The 22,360-nt window shown below is 41.7% G+C and overlaps 1 protein-coding gene across 1 annotated transcript in view; it reads left to right on the top strand.

Annotated features, from left to right (window-relative positions):
* LOC135251931 (sodium-driven chloride bicarbonate exchanger-like) overlaps positions 1–22,360 on the top strand; it is a 94,696-nt gene that overhangs the window by 25,924 nt on the left and 46,412 nt on the right. The window contains exons 3-6 of the mRNA XM_064329814.1: positions 15,458–15,539; positions 18,488–18,631; positions 19,327–19,465; positions 20,972–21,132. Coding sequence (XP_064185884.1) covers positions 15,458–15,539; positions 18,488–18,631; positions 19,327–19,465; positions 20,972–21,132 — 526 coding nt within the window. The remainder of the gene's footprint in view (positions 1–15,457; positions 15,540–18,487; positions 18,632–19,326; positions 19,466–20,971; positions 21,133–22,360) is intronic.

Here is a 22,360-nt window from a genome sequence, read left to right as displayed (position 1 = left end):
TACCCACAGAGAGAGGTTTATAGACTGCACATACTCACAGAGGATAGCTTATAGACTGCACATACCCACAGAGGATAGCTTATAGACTGCACATACCCACAGAGGATAGCTTATAGACTGCATATACCCACAGAGGATAGCTTATAGACTGCACATATCCACAGAGGGAGGCTTATAGACTGCACATACCCACAGAGGGAGGTTTATAGACTGCATATACCCACAGAGGGAGGTTTATAGACTGCATATACCCACAGAGGATAGCTTAAAGACTGCACATATCCACAGAGGATAGCTTATAGACTGCACATACCCACAGAGGGAGGTTTATAGACTGCATATACCCACAGAGGATAGCTTATAGACTGCACATACCCACAGAGGATAGCTTATAGACTGCACATACCCACAGAGGATAGCTTATAGACTGCATATACCCACAGAGGATAGCTTAAAGACTGCACATATCCACAGAGGGAGGCTTATAGACTGCACATACCCACAGAGGATAGCTTATAGACTGCATATACCCACAGAGAGAGGTTTATAGACTGCACATACTCACAGAGGATAGCTTATAGACTGCACATACCCACAGAGGATGCTTATAGACTGCACATACCCACAGAGGAAGCTTTATAGACTGCATATACCCACAGAGGATAGCTTATAGACTGCACATATCCACAGAGGGAGGCATACAGACTGCACATACCCACAGAGGATAGCTTATAGACTGCACATACCCACAGAGGATAGCTTATAGACTGCATATACCCACAGAGGATAGCTTATAGACCGCATATAATCACAGGGGGAGGGTTATGGACTGTATATACCCACAGGTCAAGGCTTATAGACTTCCCACAAGAAGGCACATAGACTGCATATACCCGCAGAGAGCTTTACAGATAGGCTTGTTTGGATAGTTATGTTTATTTGGAGTTGGCTTATGCCACTGCCCAATATTAAATATATGATCATTATTTTCTCCTGAAATCTGTAAGAGCCTGATAAGCATGCCCTTTGAGCTGTAACTCAGCCCATTTCCATTCCGACGTCATTATCCCTCACAATTATTCTTCCAGAAAAACATTAACAGGTTAGCTGCTGTTCAGAAGTGCACATGATCATGGCTATTATCTGGCACTTCAGCTCCTGTGACTGCAGGTGGTGGGCAGGAGGGCTGGAGGTGATACATTGTCAGATTGGTTCATCTTCTGGCAGAAACTGGCCTGTACGGGGGCCAGTCACATCGCTACCACTGTGCGAGGCCTAGCCTGACATGCACTCTGTGATTGGCATCTTCCTACATCTCATTGTTCCAGGGACGCCTGTATGTCTGTGGGCAAATTGGTTCCCAAATAGGAAGACACTGGCTCCCTGATTGTGGCTTCTGAGCCTGTTGTACTGCATCTGTATGGTGATCAAATGGTTGTAGCAACATGTTATATCTGGGTACCAAATTTGCACCAAATTCGGTATTTGATATATAATATCTTAAAAAGAATTTGCCTTGCCCAATTCCCACAGCAATCCCTGCGGCCAGTTTGAGTGAATATAGACATTCACAGTTCACCACTGAAATAGGGTGTCTCGAGCCAGTTTCTTCTCACACCAAGGACATAGGCCAAGCTTGCACAGAACTGAGTTGGAGGAAGACGCTTCATACACAGCTTTGGCAAGCAGACCCCAGACATCCAGATGACCAGCAAGGATCGCTAGAGACCCCTAACTGACTGCACCCTCTCACCCCTGGGTGATGCAGTGGACAGTTGCATGTTGCCCCACTGGCTATCGGTCACAGTTGGCAGTTTCACAGTCTTGCTCTGTGACCGTGGGGCTCATCCATGCACCATAACAGTGATTTAACTGCATGAGCCACCCGGCAGCCTGTTATATTTGATTATAATCACAGCCCGGCCTATTCCAACCTAACAGCATGAGCATGCCTGTATGAGTGTAACACAGTCATGGAAAGAGTGGCATCACACAAGTGCACCAGTCAGAGATGGTAATGGTTTGAACTTAAATAGAAATTTGATGGACATCACAGTTGGCATTTACTGATGACTGACCACATGAAGCAGGCATGGTGATGTTCCTTCCACACACACCTGCTGCTCCCCACTGCTGCCACTGAGCCCCGCCCATCATCTGAGCCGCAATTTGATCGATGTAAACATTGACTGACTGACCATGTCGGTCACTAATCAATACCCAGAGCCGACCAGAGGAGGATGGGTTTCCCCATTGAGCCTGGTTCCTTCCGAGGTTTCTTCCCAACTGCCACAGGGAGGTTTTCCTTGCCACTGTTGCTTTAGGCTTGATGCTGTAGGGGTTTAGGCCAGGGTTGTATGTAAAGCGTATTGTGACAATTGCTGTGAAAGATGCAATGTAAATTAAATTTTATTGCTTGATTGATTGAACCTTACTTTGTGCAAAATGTTCCCCAAATGTTTACATGGGACAACACACAGCAGCATGTGCCCAGCATTCGTCAGGCTATTCCAGAATGGAAGTATGGAACTTCCATCCAATGTTCATGCGTTGTATGTCTACCATGTATGTCTACCACACGCACCCCAGATGAACACAGCAGAGATCCTCTGCTATGGATTGGACTTCTGCCATCATAACCGTGTTATATACATATACGAGAGCTTCTGTGTGCAGAGTGTAGTGTGTCTTGCACCTTATGTCTTGTAAAACTTGTATACTGTTGATGCCATATTTTGCATGAGCATTGCCAGCAGCAAATGATAGATATTCATGAAAAACAGCAGTAGGTTTTGTGTGCAGAAGCATTTCGTTATTTTTCACTAAAGATTTGTGATAAAATAATTTTTGCGACTTTTTCATTGGCTGACAATATTTAAGAAAAACGTTGTTTTTGAAATGATTTAATTGTTTTGCATTCAAAAATGACCCCCTTAATTTCAGCAAAATTTTTATTTTGACCTTTCAGCTAGACAGTTCTCCTGAACACATTTCAATCTGAAAATTAATATAAACATAGATAAACTACATTTTAATGTCATTCAGTAAGCAGTAATGTCATTCTCACATTAAATAGGTGGATAATGTTTTAACAAATTTTTGTCTGATTGTTTAAAAATCCAAATTATTTCCATCACCCTAGTGCTTGAAGCAGGCATTGCAGCCACAGGCCTGTTTTAGGTATGATGAAACTGTAACAGGTAATCTACTGATGACATGAGAGCCGTCAGAAAGGCTGAGGGCAGCACGCACCATGCTGCTAATGAAATTAAACAAACTAATGTAGTGGATCGACAAAATGATTTTAAAAAATAGCTAAATGAAATTTAACTCTGAATCTAAATGAAGGCTATATCTTATAGTGTTCTGTGTAGCATATAAATATCAGAGGAGTCTCAGCATTATTTTGTAAGTATTCACAACATCAGGCATAGCTTTCAGTGAGTTAATAAAGTCACTGCATAATACATTCTAGAGATCAGCATTGGTGTTCACTGAAGATTTGCTCAGAATATGATTTTATGTGGTTGTTTTAAAACCAATCCATCTGTGATAATAGGTTTGATGTTGTTTGTTAACTGTCTCATAGCCACTTGGGGGTAGGGTTTGGAATCTGCCTAGTAAGCTACACTTCAGTAGTTTCCAGTGAACTGTTAGAAGCTTGTAGGTCAGCTTGCCATTGCTAAAGTGCTGGGTAACTCGGTCATGTGTGAGCTTTATATGAAATAAGGCAGAGGTTGCTTTTATTGTGTTCAGTATAACATTAATTCAGATAAACTTGTCATTTTGAAGTGAGTTGTTCTTTTGAACAGCAATGATTGTACTACCACTAATAGGAACAGGAAGCTGTACTCCCTATTTCCAGTCCACAATGCACAGCAATGAATGTTGCCACCTTGCTAACCTCCCTGGGCTGGAGGAGGAATCAGCTAGCAGTTGATGGATAGCTAGCTGACTGTAACATTTAGTTATATCACTGGGAAGCTTCTATTGTACATATTTGTTGGGCAAAAATCCTAACACATCTAGAAATTTGTGAACTGTGAACTGAACTGTGTTTTCTTTTTCAGCTGATTAGTGCTGCAGTATCCAGTGAGCTTTTCCGCCACTGCATTGAATGTTTTAATATACTGAAGGTCAGAACATGCAGAAGCTAGTATCTGTAAGGACTGTGACTACATACTCATGCTGGTTAAACCAAGAGAATCACAAACTCCCTGTATAGGCTCAGATATGTCCCGCCAACCCACATCTCTGTAGAAGGCATACCTGCTGTCCTGTTGGCATAGCCATGTTTGGCATAAACAGGAGTGTTCACCACACAAAATTACTGTGAGTCTTCTGCAGTCTTCTTCATTTAAAATGAACCGGCTTTCTCTTTTCTTGCATTTATGTTGCTCTGTGTTCTTCTAGACTTATACATTGCATTGTCTGTGCTATTTTTGCTTACATAGTCTGATTAACTGTGCTTCACCCCTTTCTGGTAATAGGTATGCCAGGCCACTGGTGCCAAAGCTTACTTGTGGCTGTGTCATGCTTTTTGGGTTATGAAGGAGCCACGGAGGAATTAACTGAAATGGACCATCTTGGTTTTTTTTTTCAATTAACTAGACTCGCTCAGATACTCTGAATGCACAATCACTTAATTTCACAATTACACTTAGCACAATCCCAGTATCTCATTTAAAGTAAATACCACGCTTCCCCATTAGCCATTAGCCTTAATCACCCTGTACAAGTTGGTCCCTTTGATACCATAAAAGCATAAATTGATAGCTGCAGGCTGTTTAGTGTGTGAAGCTCAGGCTTGTATAGACATACTCAATCACACCAAAGCTCCCTCAGTAATAGTTTCGCCTTGCCCCTTATTTAGTCTTTTACAAGCTTTTATTCTGTGAAAATATATTTTTGTTCAATAAGTGGATTTCATATTTCAATCTTTTTGCAAACACCTTGAAAGTTCAGCTGAAAGTTCACTTTCTATAGAATGAAATTTTTTTATTCTAATTATTTTACTCCCATTCTCATCTCAGTTAATTTACTGCTGTACGTTTGCTATGCAAGTTTATTTTCCAGAACGTTCTCAAGAAAGTTCCATATGTTTATATATTTATAGGGTATGTGTTTTGAATATTACTTTTATCTATATGAAATGTTTTGTGCCGTATGTTTATACATGTATTGGGTATGTTCTTGAATATTGTGCATATCTATATGAAATTTTTTAAAGACAGCTGCACAATAATGTTAACACTGGTTTGTCATTAATCCAATAAAATAGTCTGTTTTAAACCCAAGATATGAATGTTAGAGACAGAAACATTTATCATGATAGAAAAAGGAAACAAATCCACCTACTCTATTGTAGCACTACGGAGTAGTATGGTTGTGAATATGAAGTACAGCTTCTAGATACAGTAGCTATACTGCATGCTTTTACATGATGAACAGATTTGAACGCTGGCTAATTTACTGTGGAGGGGTCATTTCAAGCAGCAGTTAAGAGTCTTTTCGGAATGACACGGTGCTTCAGGATATAGATTGCTGTTAGGAATATTACCATTACAGTCGACACTGTTTAAATTTAGTTTTTTGAAGCATTGTGTTAAGCCTGAATGCTGTCGATAAAGCAGCGGGGTCTATTTAAAGGCAGGCTGTGCTTAACAATATGCGTTGGAACAGAAGAGCTGCAATGAATTGCCCATGTCTGACTTTGTGATCCAGGCAGAGGGGTGAGTTAAGAGGCACATTTCTAAACAGGGAGAATGTTTGTCTTCCTGGGGGTGTGTGCTTGAAATAAAGGCCATCTTTACTGCCTGACAGCAGTTGCCGTTATACTGGAGGAAGAGCTAAATCTGTGCACTGTGGAATGAAATTGTGTACAAAGAGACTTCATGGAGGCAGAAGGCTCCATTATTTAGTGGCGCGTGAAAAACACTTGAGTAACCGATGAATGAAAATGGAGATGTCTGTTGTAGGTGACACAGCCGCCATTTTAGACAATTTTTGTAATACAATTTTCTTTGTTAACATAAACACGCTGTTTCTCGTTCACTGTCTTGACAGTGTTTGTTGTCACAGGCATAAATGTCAGTAAAGATCACCATGATGTACACCCTCCTCCACGTGGGTATGCCCTTGTATGTGCCCACGCACACTCAGGCGCACGCACACGCACATGCACACACACACATACTCACAGGAGGACAGTCAGTATATCTATATGGGAGATGTACAGTCTGCCATTATTTGCTCCACTTTGGGTCCATTGTGGTGTGTGTATATGTGTGTGTGTGTGTGTGTGTAAATGTGTGTGTGTGCATGTGTGCGTGTGTGTGTGTGTGTATATGTGTGTGTGTACTCTTCTCCTTGCCCTCCACAGGACTCACCTCTCCGGAGTCCTTGGCGCTTTGCTGGGTGATATATGAGGTGGCCTCAGTCTGCATGCGTGATGCCTGCCTGCCTCTGCGCTGTACGCTCTGCGTGACGTGCCTCTGTGTCGAGTGACACGTCACGTCCCTACTTGTGGAGAGCGGGATGAAAATTTCTCTCTTTCACCTAGGTCATTTTAACTGAAGCGCAGAAAGTCATCCTTTTTTTCCCCTCGATCGTTCTATCGACAGGCACGTTCGTCTCGTCACCGGGGAGATGGGGGAGGTGAGTCACGGAGGCGGGCAGACATCCCTCGAGATGTCCTTGCGCGTCTCTGGCTATTTGAATAATCACGCTTTTTCCGTGCAAGAATACGGTGTGCAAGGCGCATGTAGGCCATGTGCAAGGTGCTGTAAAAGCCTTTTATAATGGTGATAGCAATATGCTTTTTATCTCAGTAGGGTGGCAGAATAGATTAACACTTACTCAAATGAAGTGTACCTGGAGATTAATGGACCGGTTTTGCGTAAGTGTTCACATTCAAGGTACACAATACGGTCTTTCCTGTCTTTTTCATAAAGGTGTTATGATGTGGAATATTTTTTAAAAGAATACACACTACATTTTGGAACTCTGAATCATAAATGGGTTCTGTAAAACACTACAGAAATAATGGGCAGCTTTAAAATCTGTTGCATGTGTGTTTAGAAGATTTATAATCTAACAAGAATGCTGAAATGTTAAAAGCTAATTAAGGGACCATGATTCAAAAGGACAAATTGTGAACCCTCGGTGCTGTGATTTTCCAACTGTTGGGCACACCTTTCCTGGTGTCCCTCGAGAGGATCTATTTTTCTGAGGCTCAAACAACGAAAGCCTGTGCCTGGATAGTTACCCCCAAACGTCTGACAAAAATTCCACTTTGAGTAGGCAGTGTGAGAGATTAATAATTTTGTGGGAACGCATTTGAGAACACGCAGATGTTTGTCGATCCCAGCTTGCTTGTCTTACCTCTCGTGGAGGCAGTGCCTCAGCGTCTGGTTGACTTGGTGGGCATCTTATTGCAACTACGTTGCAACCTCTGGTCTCAGCCCGAGTTCTTATTTATTTAAATATTAAAGGGGGAACTGCACTTTTTATCTGTGATCATTTATTACATGCTTTTATTTCCTTGGATATCTGCAAATAAATCTTTTCTGTCTTCGGTAACAGACATTGGGTCTGATTTTCATCACCATTGATATTATTTGGATTAACTATCAGGAGTAAAAGGTCCAAGGTCTCCTGTAATGCTTGTTTTACAAAACCTGGATACATTTTTAGGATACAGTGCTCAGATTTCAAGGTCCTTCAGGTATACGAATAAATATCTTTGTTGAAACCTGATAGGGGCAGATCATATTAAGCAGGTGAATGAGCCACTTTGCCATCCTTCTGCCAGAGTGTCCTTGTGCTGGATTGTCCTGATGTTGTGTGTCGTCTGGTCTGCATTACAATCCCACATCCCTGGAGCCTTGATCACATGACCTCCGTACCATACCTGGAAAAACATGTGATTCTGAAAATGCAGGTCCAGGCACTGATGGAGCTTTCTGCTCATGAGCCAGTGATATTTAACTTTGAAAGAGAAGGTCCTGATTGGTACTAAACATACTGTACTTATATGAATGGTGAATTACTACTTGTCTTCTTGTCCCAATAATCTAGTGTGGGGTGTATATGCATTCTTTTACCTTTGGCACTGCCTACAAACCTGGAATACTTGTACCCCAATGAAATATTTATATGGGGTTACATATGTTACTTGGATTTAAGCCATCTAATATTTCATTTGATCATTTTTTTAAAAGTTGATTCAGACTCACTGATCCTCCCAGTGGCTCAGCCTGTGAATGCATGCAGACATTGCTGGTCTGAGTCTGTCATCATCGCTATATGACTAGGGGCTCTATTTTAACGATCTTAAAGTGCATAAAGTGCAATGCGCAAGTGAATTTAGGGCGTGGTCAGATCCACTTTTGCGAGTTTAACAGCGGATAGTTTGAGTGTAAAGTATGGCGCAAGGTTCAAAATGGCTGAACTTAGTGGCTTAATTAATAGGCGTGTCTTGGGCATACTGTAACGTGTGATTGACCAATCAGAGTGTTATCTTCCATTCCCTTTAAAGTCGCCTGTATTTGCACCTTGGCAGATTGCTAACATAGCGCAGTTAGCAAGACTTGGAAAAGACAGGTTTACCTCTGCTAAGAGACCTAGTCATGCATAAGTCCGTTAAAATTATCTGAATTAATTGTGTAATGTAGTGCAAATTTGTTTTCCTTTCTGATTTTTAAAAGGTTTATTTTTCTTGATTAGATTTTTAGATCTCTTCAGTTACATCATTTAGTTCAGTTATGGAGTAAGAGGTGAAATCAGGGTTTTATTTGCTGAAAGTATAGAAACCTGGTCGCTGTCATTTAAGAAAAATGAAGAACGATAAAATTGTTAAAATGGTGATTTTTGAATTAATATTTGTTTTTTCGAATCACATCGAGATGTAAAAAAAAAACCCATCATACACTGTGAATCCCTGTGAAATGCATTTAATTTGTACAAATGCATAAAAATTATTTAAATTGTCCAGAATTATTAAAATTTCCAAATAAATTCAGTATTAGCTTGATGATGTTTTGGACATTTTGCAATCAAATCAACCATTTTCATTTGCTTACCAGGCTACAGATGAAGTAGCTTATCTGCCATCTGATTTTTCCTCGCCTGTGCGGCTGGTGTATTTTGATTCATTAATCGCCACCAGCAATTCCAGTTCACAATCACACCTCCTACAGTACTGTAATGTGTCCTTATTTGTGTCCAAGACATCCATCACTTTTGCAACACACAACATGCCACAATGTTATGCAACACATGACATGCCACACATTGTATTGTAATGTTCCACCTGTTTTGAAACATCCTCTTTATGATGCTACAGTGCATATATTTGTGAGGTTTTGACTGAATGACGATATAATGTAACAGTTTTTGGATTTTGCTCATTTACTCAGAATATGTTTAGCATAGCACTATTAAATTTAACTTCAAACAGCTCTGACATACCAGTTGACCATGAGCCATTTCAATTAAATTCATAACCTGATCGACTCTGATACAATTAAAACCAAAGTGCACACAGTTTGATTTTATGTTCATACCACCTTGTCGGTATGATTGTACTGTAACAGAGGTGTGGAATAATTGTAACAGTAACTGAAAACGCCCTATAATGTGCGTACGCAGGTTTTTTCTGCACATACTAATGTTAATAAAGGAAACACATTTCCAATGGTAACGTGAGACCAGCCACATCCTCAGATTACCAAGCATGGGGCTTTATTCATGAAAAAGACACGAACATGTGCGCAAACACTGATGCACCAGCAGCTTTGAGAAAGCTGAAGAGGAAAGCTGCTTTTGTTTGTTTCTTAACACCCAGGTAAGCTTATACAAAGCAAATGGCCTACCATACACACAAATTGTGTGTGCTTGTTATGAATGGCTCTGACCAGGTGAATTTCTTTTCCATTAACCACTTGGAGCATCCAGAAGATGAGGCTATGTCAACGCAGCAAGTTAATTAGCTGAAGACATTTAACATTAAACACTAAACTAACTTAAAAATCAAACACTTTGATGTAAAGTAAATTTTCTTTAATAAACATTAAACACCTTTTAAATTGCTGAAGGTCTCCACAGTGGACACCACATGTAGATGGTTTTCATCACTATCTATTGTTCGTAATCTCCAAGCCCTCCCTAATCTGAAGCCCTCTCCACGTCCTCCCTGGGTACCAACCGTATTTAGATGCCTTCTGTAAACATATAACAGCAAAAAAAAAAAAAAAGCAAGTTGTTTCTTATAGCAACTCGGAAGCGGCATAACTGTAACAGATGTTATATTATATATTATATTTTCACAAATGGGGACATCTTGCTTTTTTGGTCACCAAGCATCATATTCCTGCTAGAGTACACTCCAAAAACCATACTAACATTTCTGGTACTAACATACTAACATTACGATCATTATATTGTACATTAAGTTATTGACCGTGTTGGCATATGGCATTTTTAATTTATGCTAATCACAAGTTCTGTGAACACGCTTTTCACTTGCATTTATTTTTGCAAAAAATGGTTGATTTAATGAAAATATTAATAAATGAGGCCCGTTGGACCCAAAGGATTGAGTATCTTACTTGAATAAGCTTACCTTGAGTCATCGCAGCTGATTGTGAGACCCTTATTCACTGAATTAATGGGTGGATGAGACATCCAAATTAGCTAGCATCCAGTTCCCTGAGACCTACAACTACTTGATAAACAAAGCAAGTCTGTACACCAAAGATAAGTTGAGGACATATAAATCCCTAGAGGCATACCAATACGTTATGAGTTATGATAGAGTACCGGCAAAGCTATCTGCAATAACAAAGTATTACGCCAAGTATTTCATATATTTTATTTATATGAAGTGTGCACTACACAGCCGGGAATTATTAAAAAGTTGGTCATTCCAGTCTGCTTGGCGAATTGCTTGAATCCAGAGATGCCTCCGATGGGCTCGTTTGGGAGTCTTTGGTCACGTAGCTGAAGGTAAAGTTTTCTTCCTTCCTCTGCTTGCTTTGGTACCCAACAACACAGCAGGCTGATGCCATTTTAGAGTTTGTTTCATTTAGAAGCAGCTAGCTATCTGTAAGTGTGCCATCTCATTGGCTGTTTGGAGTAATGGCAATTTGTTTTAAAGGCTTTGTTTTGCCTCCAGTTAGAGTGCACGTTCATGTTGTTGTCATAATGTTTCAAAAAGGGCTTACAGAAATGTGGACAATACATCTCCTGAATGCAGGAGGGCAACATTAGATACAGTAAGTAGACTGATCTGAGATTGGCAAAATTCCTGTGAACAAACAGGACTACTTCCAGGAATCTTTACCTTAGCTTTTCTGCTGTTCAGAATGAAATATTTCACGCTGTACATTTTAGTACTGTATCACATGTACATTTTGTGATACAGTACTAAAATGTATGGGTGGAAAAACTCACATGCATAATCTTATGAAAGCAAAGCATCCTACCATTGCCAGTATGAACATAGAGGAGTTGTCATCTCAATGGTCATCTGACATCGTTACTCAGAGGGAGACCTGAGTATTCACCTGAGTATACCTGAGGTAATTACAGAGGGTGTCTGCAGTCTGAAAAGAAGCAGATGCTTGACATCCTGTGGTTCAGAGGAGAGAGCATGCTTGTCTGCACTCTCCTGAACTGATAGTAGAGCTTGCAGCAAAGAACTGGTGAATATGATTGGAAAAGGAAAAGAGGTGGAAATTTAAAAATAGAATCTGTTTCCCCACATCAAAAATGAACCATTAACTAGTTATTTTAGAAAATTAAAGACTAATGTCAGGTTAGGTTATTCAGTGGAAATTTCACGAATACCAGTTTGGCAGTTTTGAGATTTGGGTAAATGAATCATGCTTATGGATTCAAGTGGATGAAAATGTTGCATTTCCTTGCAGACCCCCTCTGTAATTACCTTAGTAATAACTCAGATCTCCCTCTGAATAAAGAGGCCAGAGATGACCGTTTATCACAATGTTTAAGAAAGTGAAAATTAGAAAATTGCAGTGCATCTTTTTATGCTTGGTAATGCTGAACGGCGTGAACAAGCAAACATGTAAAGTGATCCTATAAACACTGGCTAACAGACTGTGACTGAACGTGATCCCATAGTTTTCCTAATGCATTGTTATTAATAATGCCAAGTCAACAAGTAGTACAACCTTTAATGATCCATATTTTATAAATCTGAGTTTACCTACACCTGTAGTTTTGGCATTAACTGTGTAGTGTGGCATGGTAACTATGTGCTATGGGGTGCTATTTGTAAAATTTGTACGATTATGAAACAAAAGCTTAACACCGAAAGTATTCACTCACTAGCGAATATGCTAATGACCAACACTAGAAGCTAGGAAGCTAGTTAAAGAAACCACTGATAAAATATTTTTTATGACAATGCAGTATTTTAGCTAGGCTACTGGCATAACATAAAAATGTGTAACATGTGCTTGTGTAACATTTCTCAGGTGAAGATCTTATTGTAAAGTGATCAACCATCGACCTTGTACCTCCACTGCCTCTGGGCTCTCATTCCACTGTCATTAGACAATGTCATTAGGCTACAGGAAATTACCTTTCTGTGATTTAGCATCTATGATCAGAGTATAATTACAAACAAACCAGCAAATGACTAGCAAAACTGGGCACGATAAATGTGCTGTGTCAGGCCAATCAGCTAATATAGTAAGACCTTGGACATAATCTGTTATTGTGCTTTACAGCTCTCTAGCTAAATTACTAGGTATGTGATAAAAAAAAAACCTACAGTTTTTGATTAGATATAGAAGGCATACCATTTAGACAGTTCCTGCTGGACCCTTTCCACCGTGGCTTTAAATTTGTGATCCAACTCTGAACATATGTGGAAGGCATGTTTGGTTGAATTACGGATGCCGTGTTTGTTTGCTTTTCTGAAGTGGGAGTGTGGGTGGGAGATGGGGGGGGGGGGGGGATTTGTGTCATTCCCCGTCAATTAACCTGTCAACACAGAGCATGTGAAAAAAATCAGCTTGTAGGGTAAGAATCTCACTGGATTTATATTTTTAAAAAATGTATTGCAGTATTTTTTACTTAAAAAAATATTATCAACATATTTGGTAGATCTTGTAATGATATAAAATTGTCGAAAAATAGTGTAATAGGGGACCTTTAAGGCTAAACTGGTAAATTAAGAAAATTAAATGGAAATGTTTTTAATATTAGCAAATGCTGGGTGACCCCCATCAGTGATTACTGACACAGCGTGTTATTCACATGTTTTAAAATCATACTGTAACTTGTCCATGAAATGTGTAAATGAAAGAGAAAATGTTCTATACTATGCTTCAAACATCTTGACCCTGCCCCCAACCACCAGCATCTGCTTACATCACTCCCAGCCCCCTACTGAATCACATTTGCACACATGCGTGGTGCGTGCAATAGCAGCAGAACACGATTAATCTCCCCAAGTCACTCCTCTAATCAGCGCTACAGCTCCGCTTCTTACCCTAATTCTTTCCGGCGTGTTCCTTGTTTGTATTTGTCCACAGCTGGAACAGCAGTGCTATACATTACTGACTCCCAGACTAGTCCATGACCCACTTAACAAGGGAATACTATTCCATTCCTTATTTAAATGTAGTCCTATTGTATGTGTTTGTGTGTTTTAAATATGGGATTACAGTGCATTACAACATATACCAAAACGAGTGCATGCACACTCACTAGTGCAGTATGTAATTGGACTGGCTTGACTGCTAATGGAGTGTATTATACAGCAAGCTATTTTTTATCAACTCAAGCCAGCTCAACTCATGACCCAACTCAACCCTTTCCCATGACCCTCACTGGTTGGTCTCGACCCACACGTTGGGAACCGCCGCTTCATTTTGCCTTCAAAATGTACAAATGATTTAAAGACACAGAATCAAAATAGTAATTATTAAATACTTCTATATATAGATAGATTCCGCTGACATGTCCCCAGGTCCTAACAATGCCGAGACCAAAGTGTAATGCGGCAGGACTGAAAATCTAGGAGCCTTCAATAGTTCTGCGCTGCGGAGTAGATTGCTCTTTGTTACTGTAGAGAACACTGCCTCAGGTTCTCTTGTATGGCTCCTCTGGTAATTTAAACTGTAGAAAGTTGTGCAATCAGAGGGTGTTGCAGCATAAGGATTCGCCTGACAGTGTGATTTTGTCAGCATGTTAGCTTTTAATTAAACCCACTGTGTTGGACTAGTCGAGGATCATTGTGTTTACGACCGCCAGTACAACTCCCAAATTCTTGCAGGAGGATTTCTTTCTGGAATATCCTGTATCAGCTGGGGCTATATGCCCTGCTGGGTAGAGCACAGTGAACCACCGGGTCACCACAGTGGGGTTCATTGGTAGCTTATTTTTGAAGCTTCATTCTCCATAGCGAAGCAGTCTTAAGTTACGTACTTGCTGGAACTAAAAATTTTATGCTTGCTGACTGAAATTGAAGGTATTAAACAGTATGCACCACACACATACATGTTAGTATATGAGTCACAGGTCTATTGTTCACCAAGGTTTTTTCATACTGACCTGAATCTGGTTGATGTGTTAGTCAGAGACAAAAAAAAATCTTGATTTGACTGTGCTTTCATTTCCATGTTTTTCAGTTTCAAGTGGGGCATTACTGAATATTGACAAACAACTCACGCTGTCTGTCTCTATCTCCGGGCAGCAGGGTTTGATGAGACTGTTATAGCGGGACCCTGTTTACTTCAATTGCCGTTGTTTGGGATGAATAAAAATAAACCATTATGCATTGATTTGAATCAAGATTTCTGGTTTCTGCTGTCCATGATTAAATATCAGTATCCCTGAACGAAACAGAAATGCATGTAATAAGCAGAACTTCGTGTCTCATCAACTGCTTGCAGCTTGATGGCCGGCTGAGCCTAAAAATAATTTTCTTTCACGCTGAAGAGCGAAGCATCGGTAAGGACAAGGTACACGCCGTGTGAGCGTCGCTAATACAGCCGCTGAAACAATTTCATCCGCGTCCGCGGGAGAAAGGCTCCCCAGCTTCCTATCGACCACATTAGTTGCCATGGAAACTGTCTTTGGAAGTTAGGCTTAGAAAGTACATACTGTTTGTATTCCTGGATGCTCTTCCTGCCCACGGGCAGAGAATGCAAAGGTCACCTGGTATAAACTAAGTAGCCATGGTAGTTTTGACAGGCACTAGGTTTTACATCAGATCATTACACTTGGCTGAAGCGTCACATTTGGCCCAGCATGTTCAGACACTCAAAGACCTGGGAGAGTGAATATAAGGGTTACCAATGTCTCTTTGATGGTGGTAAATAGCATTTAAAAAGACAGGTGCATCATCATACGGTGTCATTACGCATGAGCAGCGTCCTACAGCAGCGTCCTGAACTGATTTGGCACCGGCTGTGTTTTACAGAGGAGCGATGAGGAGGCCGTGGTCGACAGAGGTGGCACCAGGTCCCTGCTGAAAACCAACTTTGAGAAGGAAGAACTGGAAGGTAAGCGTAAGCCCTCCAGTAAAAAGTTCTGTTGTGAGAGCAATCTCGGAGGGATGTTTTAAATGTTTTTATAATATTACACAGGAAAATAGGTACAAGAGTACAGATGCTATCATCACTGTTGAGCTAAATTTAAAAAACAGCATGGCTTATGGATGGTTTCCCTGACCCACAGGTACAGTTTGTGGGTTTAGATGAGAATGAATAAGAATAAGAAGTAGGGATTTCTAGGGCCTTAGAGGAAAGGTGCTTATATATTAGGAAATAAAAGTAATACAAGGACTAGATAGTTAAAGGAAAGGTGAAAAATGACTTGAGAGAGGGGTTTCAGTGGTTACGGATTGGAAACCAAGGCGATGGTTCACAGATGTGGTCTGGGGAGGAGCAGAACCGCATTGATGTGTCGGTCTCACCAAAGGACTCAGATAAAGAGAGAGAGAGAGGGAGAGAGAGAGCAGGCCTCTTTGATGAGAGAGAGAGCACGGTGCTCCTGGTCCCTGAGTGGTGACGTCAGCACCACACCGACCTCCAGAAACGTTCTATTTTAGAATCTTCCCGCCCACGCTCACGCAACGGGGGGAAACATGCCCCGTTTTTCTTTTCGTTTTCTTCAAAGTCATCATTCGGTTTGTTTGGTTCATAACGTTTTCTCATCCTGCCATACTGAGTTTTATATTATTATTGCTAATTGCAAATTGTACACTGAAAATGCTTGGAGAAACATTTTTTACTGTCAGTTAAGGAAAGAGAAAAATAATTGGAGCACATAATTCAGAAGAACAGTTAAGAAGACAAATTGAAGTCGTTCCAGTGAAATTTGTTGGCGTTCCTGATAATTGAAGTAAAATCCAAGATGTGTTTGCAAGAAACCTTTGTCATCCATTACATTAACATTGTTGGTTTGTTACAGGGGAGTCTAGGGTGTCTATGGGATAGGAATTTGAATCACCAGGTGAGGTGATTGTGTGAGTGAGTGCTAATTACAGTGCAGAAGCGAGATTTGAGGTTTCCCTTTTCTGCATGTTATGCAATGTCAGAGTCACCCCCCCTTCCCGTGCGCGGATTCTAGTGCCCGCGCGGTGGTTCTGTGGCTGCGCTGTGTGATGCGCGCTGACAGGTGACTCAGCCATGCGTGTGACAGCTCTGCTGCAGCTCACGCTTCATCTACGCGCAGGATAGCGCCACGCGGTGTCACTTACATGTTCCTTTGGGGAGCGACGGCTCATTCCAAAAGCGCTTAGATGTCACCAAAGCGTGACGAGGCCTGGCCGGTTCCTAACCTGAATTCAGACTTGTCAGAATATTGCTTAAAATTCATTGCATATCTTCATTATTTGGGCATTACATTTAATGAAGCGCACGTTCAAGGTGGAAGAAAGCTATGCTAGAACACTAGGTTCACTCCTGCACTAGATTTGGATCGCATTTTATCTTGGGTAATCAGAGTCATAATCATTGGGAGTATTGAAGATTTAGCAGATTACTGTAGCTGCCTACCAGCACTGAACAATAGCAGACCTGGGTCAAATACGTATTTGTTTTGGATTCAAATACTTTGAATCTGTGCTCTATTTATCTTGCCTGCTGTAACTGAGCCTGCCAATATGACCAGAATGCGGGGTTTGCACTTTTTAACAATTTTTCATTGGTTCCAGTGCACCAGACACGATCGGTAAAGCGTAGAATCCAGAACAAATACGTATTTGACCCAGGTCTGAACAATAGTAATGAAATTTTCAATGCTACAGCTGTGGAGTGAAATCTGTTAGACCTTCTAGTACAGTATCTCTGACAGAGGTTTTGAGTAGCTAGCTGATTGACACTGGTGGCTGTGCTGCTTACACTGGGGAGGCTAGTGGCTTGGAGAGCCCTTGGCTTGTCGCTGGAGTCTCAGAGGCATGGTGCCATCAGCAGTGTTCCTCCCACAGGTGAGAGGGGGCGAGAAAGGACATCAACACACCTGTTCTGTCACTGTGAGACACAGGCTACCAGGTGACATCCTTCACAAGGATGTGACATCTGTCACTTTTCCCTGCCACAGAACACAGCCGAGCCTATTATAGTGAAATCCTGATCGTACAGCACGTCCTGCTTCTGCACATGGCTTCTGCATGATGGGTTATTTTTGGTTGAACAAATGATGAGACAAAGTAAAATCTGTCACATATTAGTTGCCACGTGGGGTAAGATTTGTCTGCTGTTCGGACTTGGTGTGGACTAGATGAGGGTGAGCTGTGTCCTAATATGTAAAATCAAAGAACTGAAAGAGGGTGTACTTTTTTTCGCATCACCGTATGTGCTACATCTTTTGTTAATCTGTGGTACATTGAATCTGGTTATTTTACTTTTGTGAACAGAACAGAATTGAGCTCATTATTGCTTATATCATCAGGATTCAAAAATGGGTAAGTAGGTAAACTGTATAACAGTACAAAAGCAGTAAGATTTTTATACGGCTTCAGCACCAATGCCCTAGATTATTCAGATTCATTATACAAGCTCAACCGAAGGTTTCTCTGTTCCATGTTTAAAATACCCTTCCCATGCCAAGATAAAGGTCTGTCAGTGTTCTTCGGTGCTTTTAGGTGATTGTCCCATTTTTTTCTCGCTGCTGGTGAAAGACACCAGATGTTGAAGAGGATTAGTAACAGGAACCAGGTCCGTGTGATTTCAGCACCCAGCAGCGCTTTGATAAAGATAGGGCCAACTAATGAAAGTGGAACAACATCAGCTTAAGCATTCTAACAAATGTCTTTCTCGTTAATGTCAAAGACAATCCACTTTGTGGCCCGGGGTGTATCCGCTTTCAATTAAATGTCCCTGGAGTAACCTTGACGTTTTAAATCCGGATTATGCCGATTCTCGTTTATGTATGTGTTTGTTTTCAGCTTTAGCGTGGAGGAAGTGCTGGAGCCGCATTTGCTAATGGTGCGTCCGCTTACCCGCAGGTCACCGGACGCTCTACATCGGCGTGCACGTTCCCCTGGGCCGGAAGCCGCACCGGAGACACCGGCACCACGGGCACAGGCACCGGAAGAGGGACAGGGAACGTGATTCGGGCGTGGACGACGGCCGCGAGTCGCCCAGCTACAGTAAGGACGGGCCCCCATGTCGCACTGAGCCCTGTGTTTTTAAACCGAGCGTCAACGCGGGAGTTGGCACGGTTCGGCTAAGAAAAGAGGGGCATTTATTTATTTATTCAGTTCAGTGCTGTTGTGCTTTGCGCGTTCCAGAAGGCCGCGGAGCACCAGCAGTGATTCACGCTGCTCGTTTTCTTCCTGCTGCGCGGCCGACTCCTCGCCAGCTGAAGCTGAGACCTCAGCTGCGTGTCCTCGCGCTGATCGCACCGCAGTTCTGGAAGTTTCTGACTCACTTGTGTGAAAACATGCAAGCAACTGTGTTTGCGTCATATTAAATGGATTCTGCAAGTGTTCTACAATAACACAGAACGTGGGGAAATTGTTTGGGCGGATACTCAGTGTAGTGCCAAACATTCATACAATGGCACTTTAATCGCAGCTGACTTCATACTTCATACATTTAATTAAATATTTTTCTTCATTTTCAAATACATCCACAAAATATCAACATTAATCTCAAAGTGTAGTTTGATAAGCATGGTAACTGTTACAATTGTAAGGTGAACAAATAAAAAAAAAACAGCACTAGGTGTCCTTTAAAAATCATCTATAACTGAAAGAATATGGTGTGCCCCAGTGCCTTTTTGACTGTTTAAACAGTTCCTCGAAAGTATTTCTGAGCAATGACCTTTTTCTGCGTACCACAGACACCCCGTCACAAAGAGTGCAGTTCCTCTTGGGGACCGAAGACGATGACGAAGAGCACATCCCTCACGACCTCTTCACCGAGCTGGACGAGATCTGTCTGCGTGAAGGGGAGGACGCGGAGTGGAGGGAGACCGCCAGGTAGCGCAGCACACGCACCGCCCCCAAGGCCCCTGTGCTTATTGACGGCCAGCTACCCCTGCAGTTAGTTACACTTCATTCAGCTGCTTTAAAAGGACAGCATGCTTTGGCGAGACGTGTGGTCCAGTCCATAGGCAGCCGTGTGCGTCTCCCTATACCTGGACAGGGGTTCGATCCTTACCGTGAGCTCTCATACCTGTTCTGCCTGTCTGAATAAAACAAGAAATCCCAAAGGAGAGTGGGCCTGTCTGCTAAAAAAAAAGAGGCTGAATGTACTTGTCCACATGGATATTAGCATGCATATCATGCATACTGTGAGTTAGCTCACCTGTGATGCCTGGTCTGGTCAGAACAACACTACAGCTGTGTTAATAAACCAATGATTTTTGGCTGCTGTTGTGCCTTAACACTATTTTGGTTCGCTATTTGGATTACCCTGTCAATAAAATCCTGTCTTAGAATTCATAAGCTAATGGTGGCAAAGTCATGAAACACAGCAATCACATTCTGGTCTCAGTAAATCAAGCCTCTATGTGCTATGTGCTCCGATACTGTAGTCTGTTCAATGAACATCCTTTCTGCTTGTTTATATATTTACAGTACGTGAGACATTGTTTTTACTACTTATAGGCCGTGTTAACATGTGCTGCAGATTGAAAATTGCACTTAATGCTAATGATCTGATTTTCGTCCTTTTAGAGAGTGTGATGACTGTGATTTCTCCAAAGCAGCTGCTGCTGTTGTCGCCTGACAGAGTTAACACTGGATAAAGAGGGAGGGTTGTCTAACCACTGGGGTGAAGGTTAAATAGAGCCCCATTAAAGTGTGTTGCATGAGCAGTGCTTGGAAGCCAAAGTGTAAACGGGACTCCAAATGGTTTGTGATTTGCTTTTAAACAGGCACAGGTTCGGGGGCCTCCAGTGGCGTAGCCCATAGAGCGCTTTCATTGTGAGCCGTGATGTCGGCGGTTCAAGTCCGACCGCCAACCTTTGTCGCATCTCTCTCCTCCTAGTTCTTCCTCTCTACACTGTTCTAATAAAGCTGAAAAAGCCAAAAAAACATTTAAAAAAAAAACAGGCACAGGTTAAGAGTGATCACCCTCTCGCTTTAGACTTATTTGTACAGCATTCCCTTAGTGACTTCTGAGCAGGCCTTTCACAAACCTGAGACTCCAAACCTAATAACGCTAATATGAAACTAGTACAATGTTTATGTTTCATTTGTCAGAAGAATTTTGTGGCTTGTAAAAATTCAGCGTCTGGTGCATTTCCTCATCCACTAGCCACATCGGCTGTCACTCTGAAAAAGCCCATTTCAAAAGCTCCCGTAGGGGAACGCTGTATTTCTCGACAGGTGCCGGCGGTGTGTAATCTCTCTCACTCGCGGGTTTGCTATCTGAGCGGCTGGTCTCAGAGCTCGGGAGGGAACGCCTCAGGGCGGTGCTGTTCCGCGGCGGGCTCTGGGCGCTCCATCGGCGCTGACCGCTCGCTGTTATCCCACGCGCAGGTGGCTGAAGTTCGAGGAGGACGTGGAGGACGGCGGGGAGCGCTGGAGCAAGCCCTACGTGGCCACGCTGTCCCTGCACAGCCTGTTCGAGCTGCGCAGCTGCATCCTCAACGGCACCGTGCTGCTGGACATGAGAGCGAATTCGCTGGAGGAGATCGCAGGTACTGACCGCAGGGCCTCCGGCAACCACACCCACCGATACCTGCTGCACACTCGGCACAGGCCAGGAACTCACCTCACCCACCACCAACGTGTAGCACCCACCTGAGAGATGCACGGCAGCCATTTTGCGGCAGAACGCTCACCACACATTAGCTAAGGTGGAGAGGGATTACTGCAAAAGTTCTAATACAATGAAAGAGCAAGATTTGGTCTTACTGTTTCTGAGCTTTGTCACAACAGTACTTTTAACAGTGTCATCAAGCCTCTCCATTTTCCTGTTAACTTCATATTGCTTTTGTAATCATTAGATACCCATAAATATGCTACACAATAGCCCATTATTTATTACAGAATATCAGTTAAGAAGATATAGCGTCTCATATATCCATTTTGTGTGTTTTTGCAGAAAATGACAAGAGAATGTGTTTTTAAAATTACAATAAATTTACCAGTGTAAAGACTTCCGAAGTGGATACATGTATTCAGTCCTATCAGGCACACCCCCACTGAGAATACCACTGCAGAGAAGATGCCCCCAGAACATTATTTTTACACTAATGGCTCCTGGAAAGTTAAAACATGAAAAAAAACTGATGTATGAAAGTCCATTTTTGCTGAAGCACTGGAACATACAGCACAGGTTTGAAATGTGAAAGACTAAAAAAGAACAGAACATTTGAAAAACGAATTCTACTGTACTTGATCTCAAAATCTAAAACATGATTTTCTATCCATTACATGGATGAAAAAACTGTGCATTTTTATAATTAAGCTGATCTGCTGTTTCCAGCCTTGACTGTGGCTTTTGTGCAACTGGAATATACATTTAAGGATTTATTAATATGAAAAGCTCATATTAATGGCCACTGACTACATTATTTCCCCAGAAAACATATAGCTTACTCTGAAATTATAATTAATTTACCATCCATTTTATCATATATTCCGGTAGTGATAGAGTATGTGCTAGGATGCCTGAATGTCAGCCTCATTAAATCTGGTCCCCTTTGTCCTCAGAATGTTCCTGATACAATGAAATAATGAATCAGAAAAAAACTATGACTAAATGACTTTTTTTTTCATCATTCATAAAACAGCATGCTGAAGGAGCTCGGACCAGTCTTTTCATTAAATTAGCAATGACCCACTTAGATCCCACTGTCAGTGCATGTTTTGCTTGATTTATTTCCTAATTTCGATTACCAGTTATTAATAAAGACACATACA

The sequence above is a fragment of the Anguilla rostrata genome, chromosome 3 (genome assembly GCF_018555375.3).
Source record: "Anguilla rostrata isolate EN2019 chromosome 3, ASM1855537v3, whole genome shotgun sequence".
In the NCBI taxonomy this organism is placed as follows: Eukaryota; Metazoa; Chordata; class Actinopteri; order Anguilliformes; family Anguillidae; genus Anguilla; species Anguilla rostrata.
Note: the sequence above shows the minus strand (reverse complement) of the source record. Positions and strands in the feature narration are given on the sequence as shown.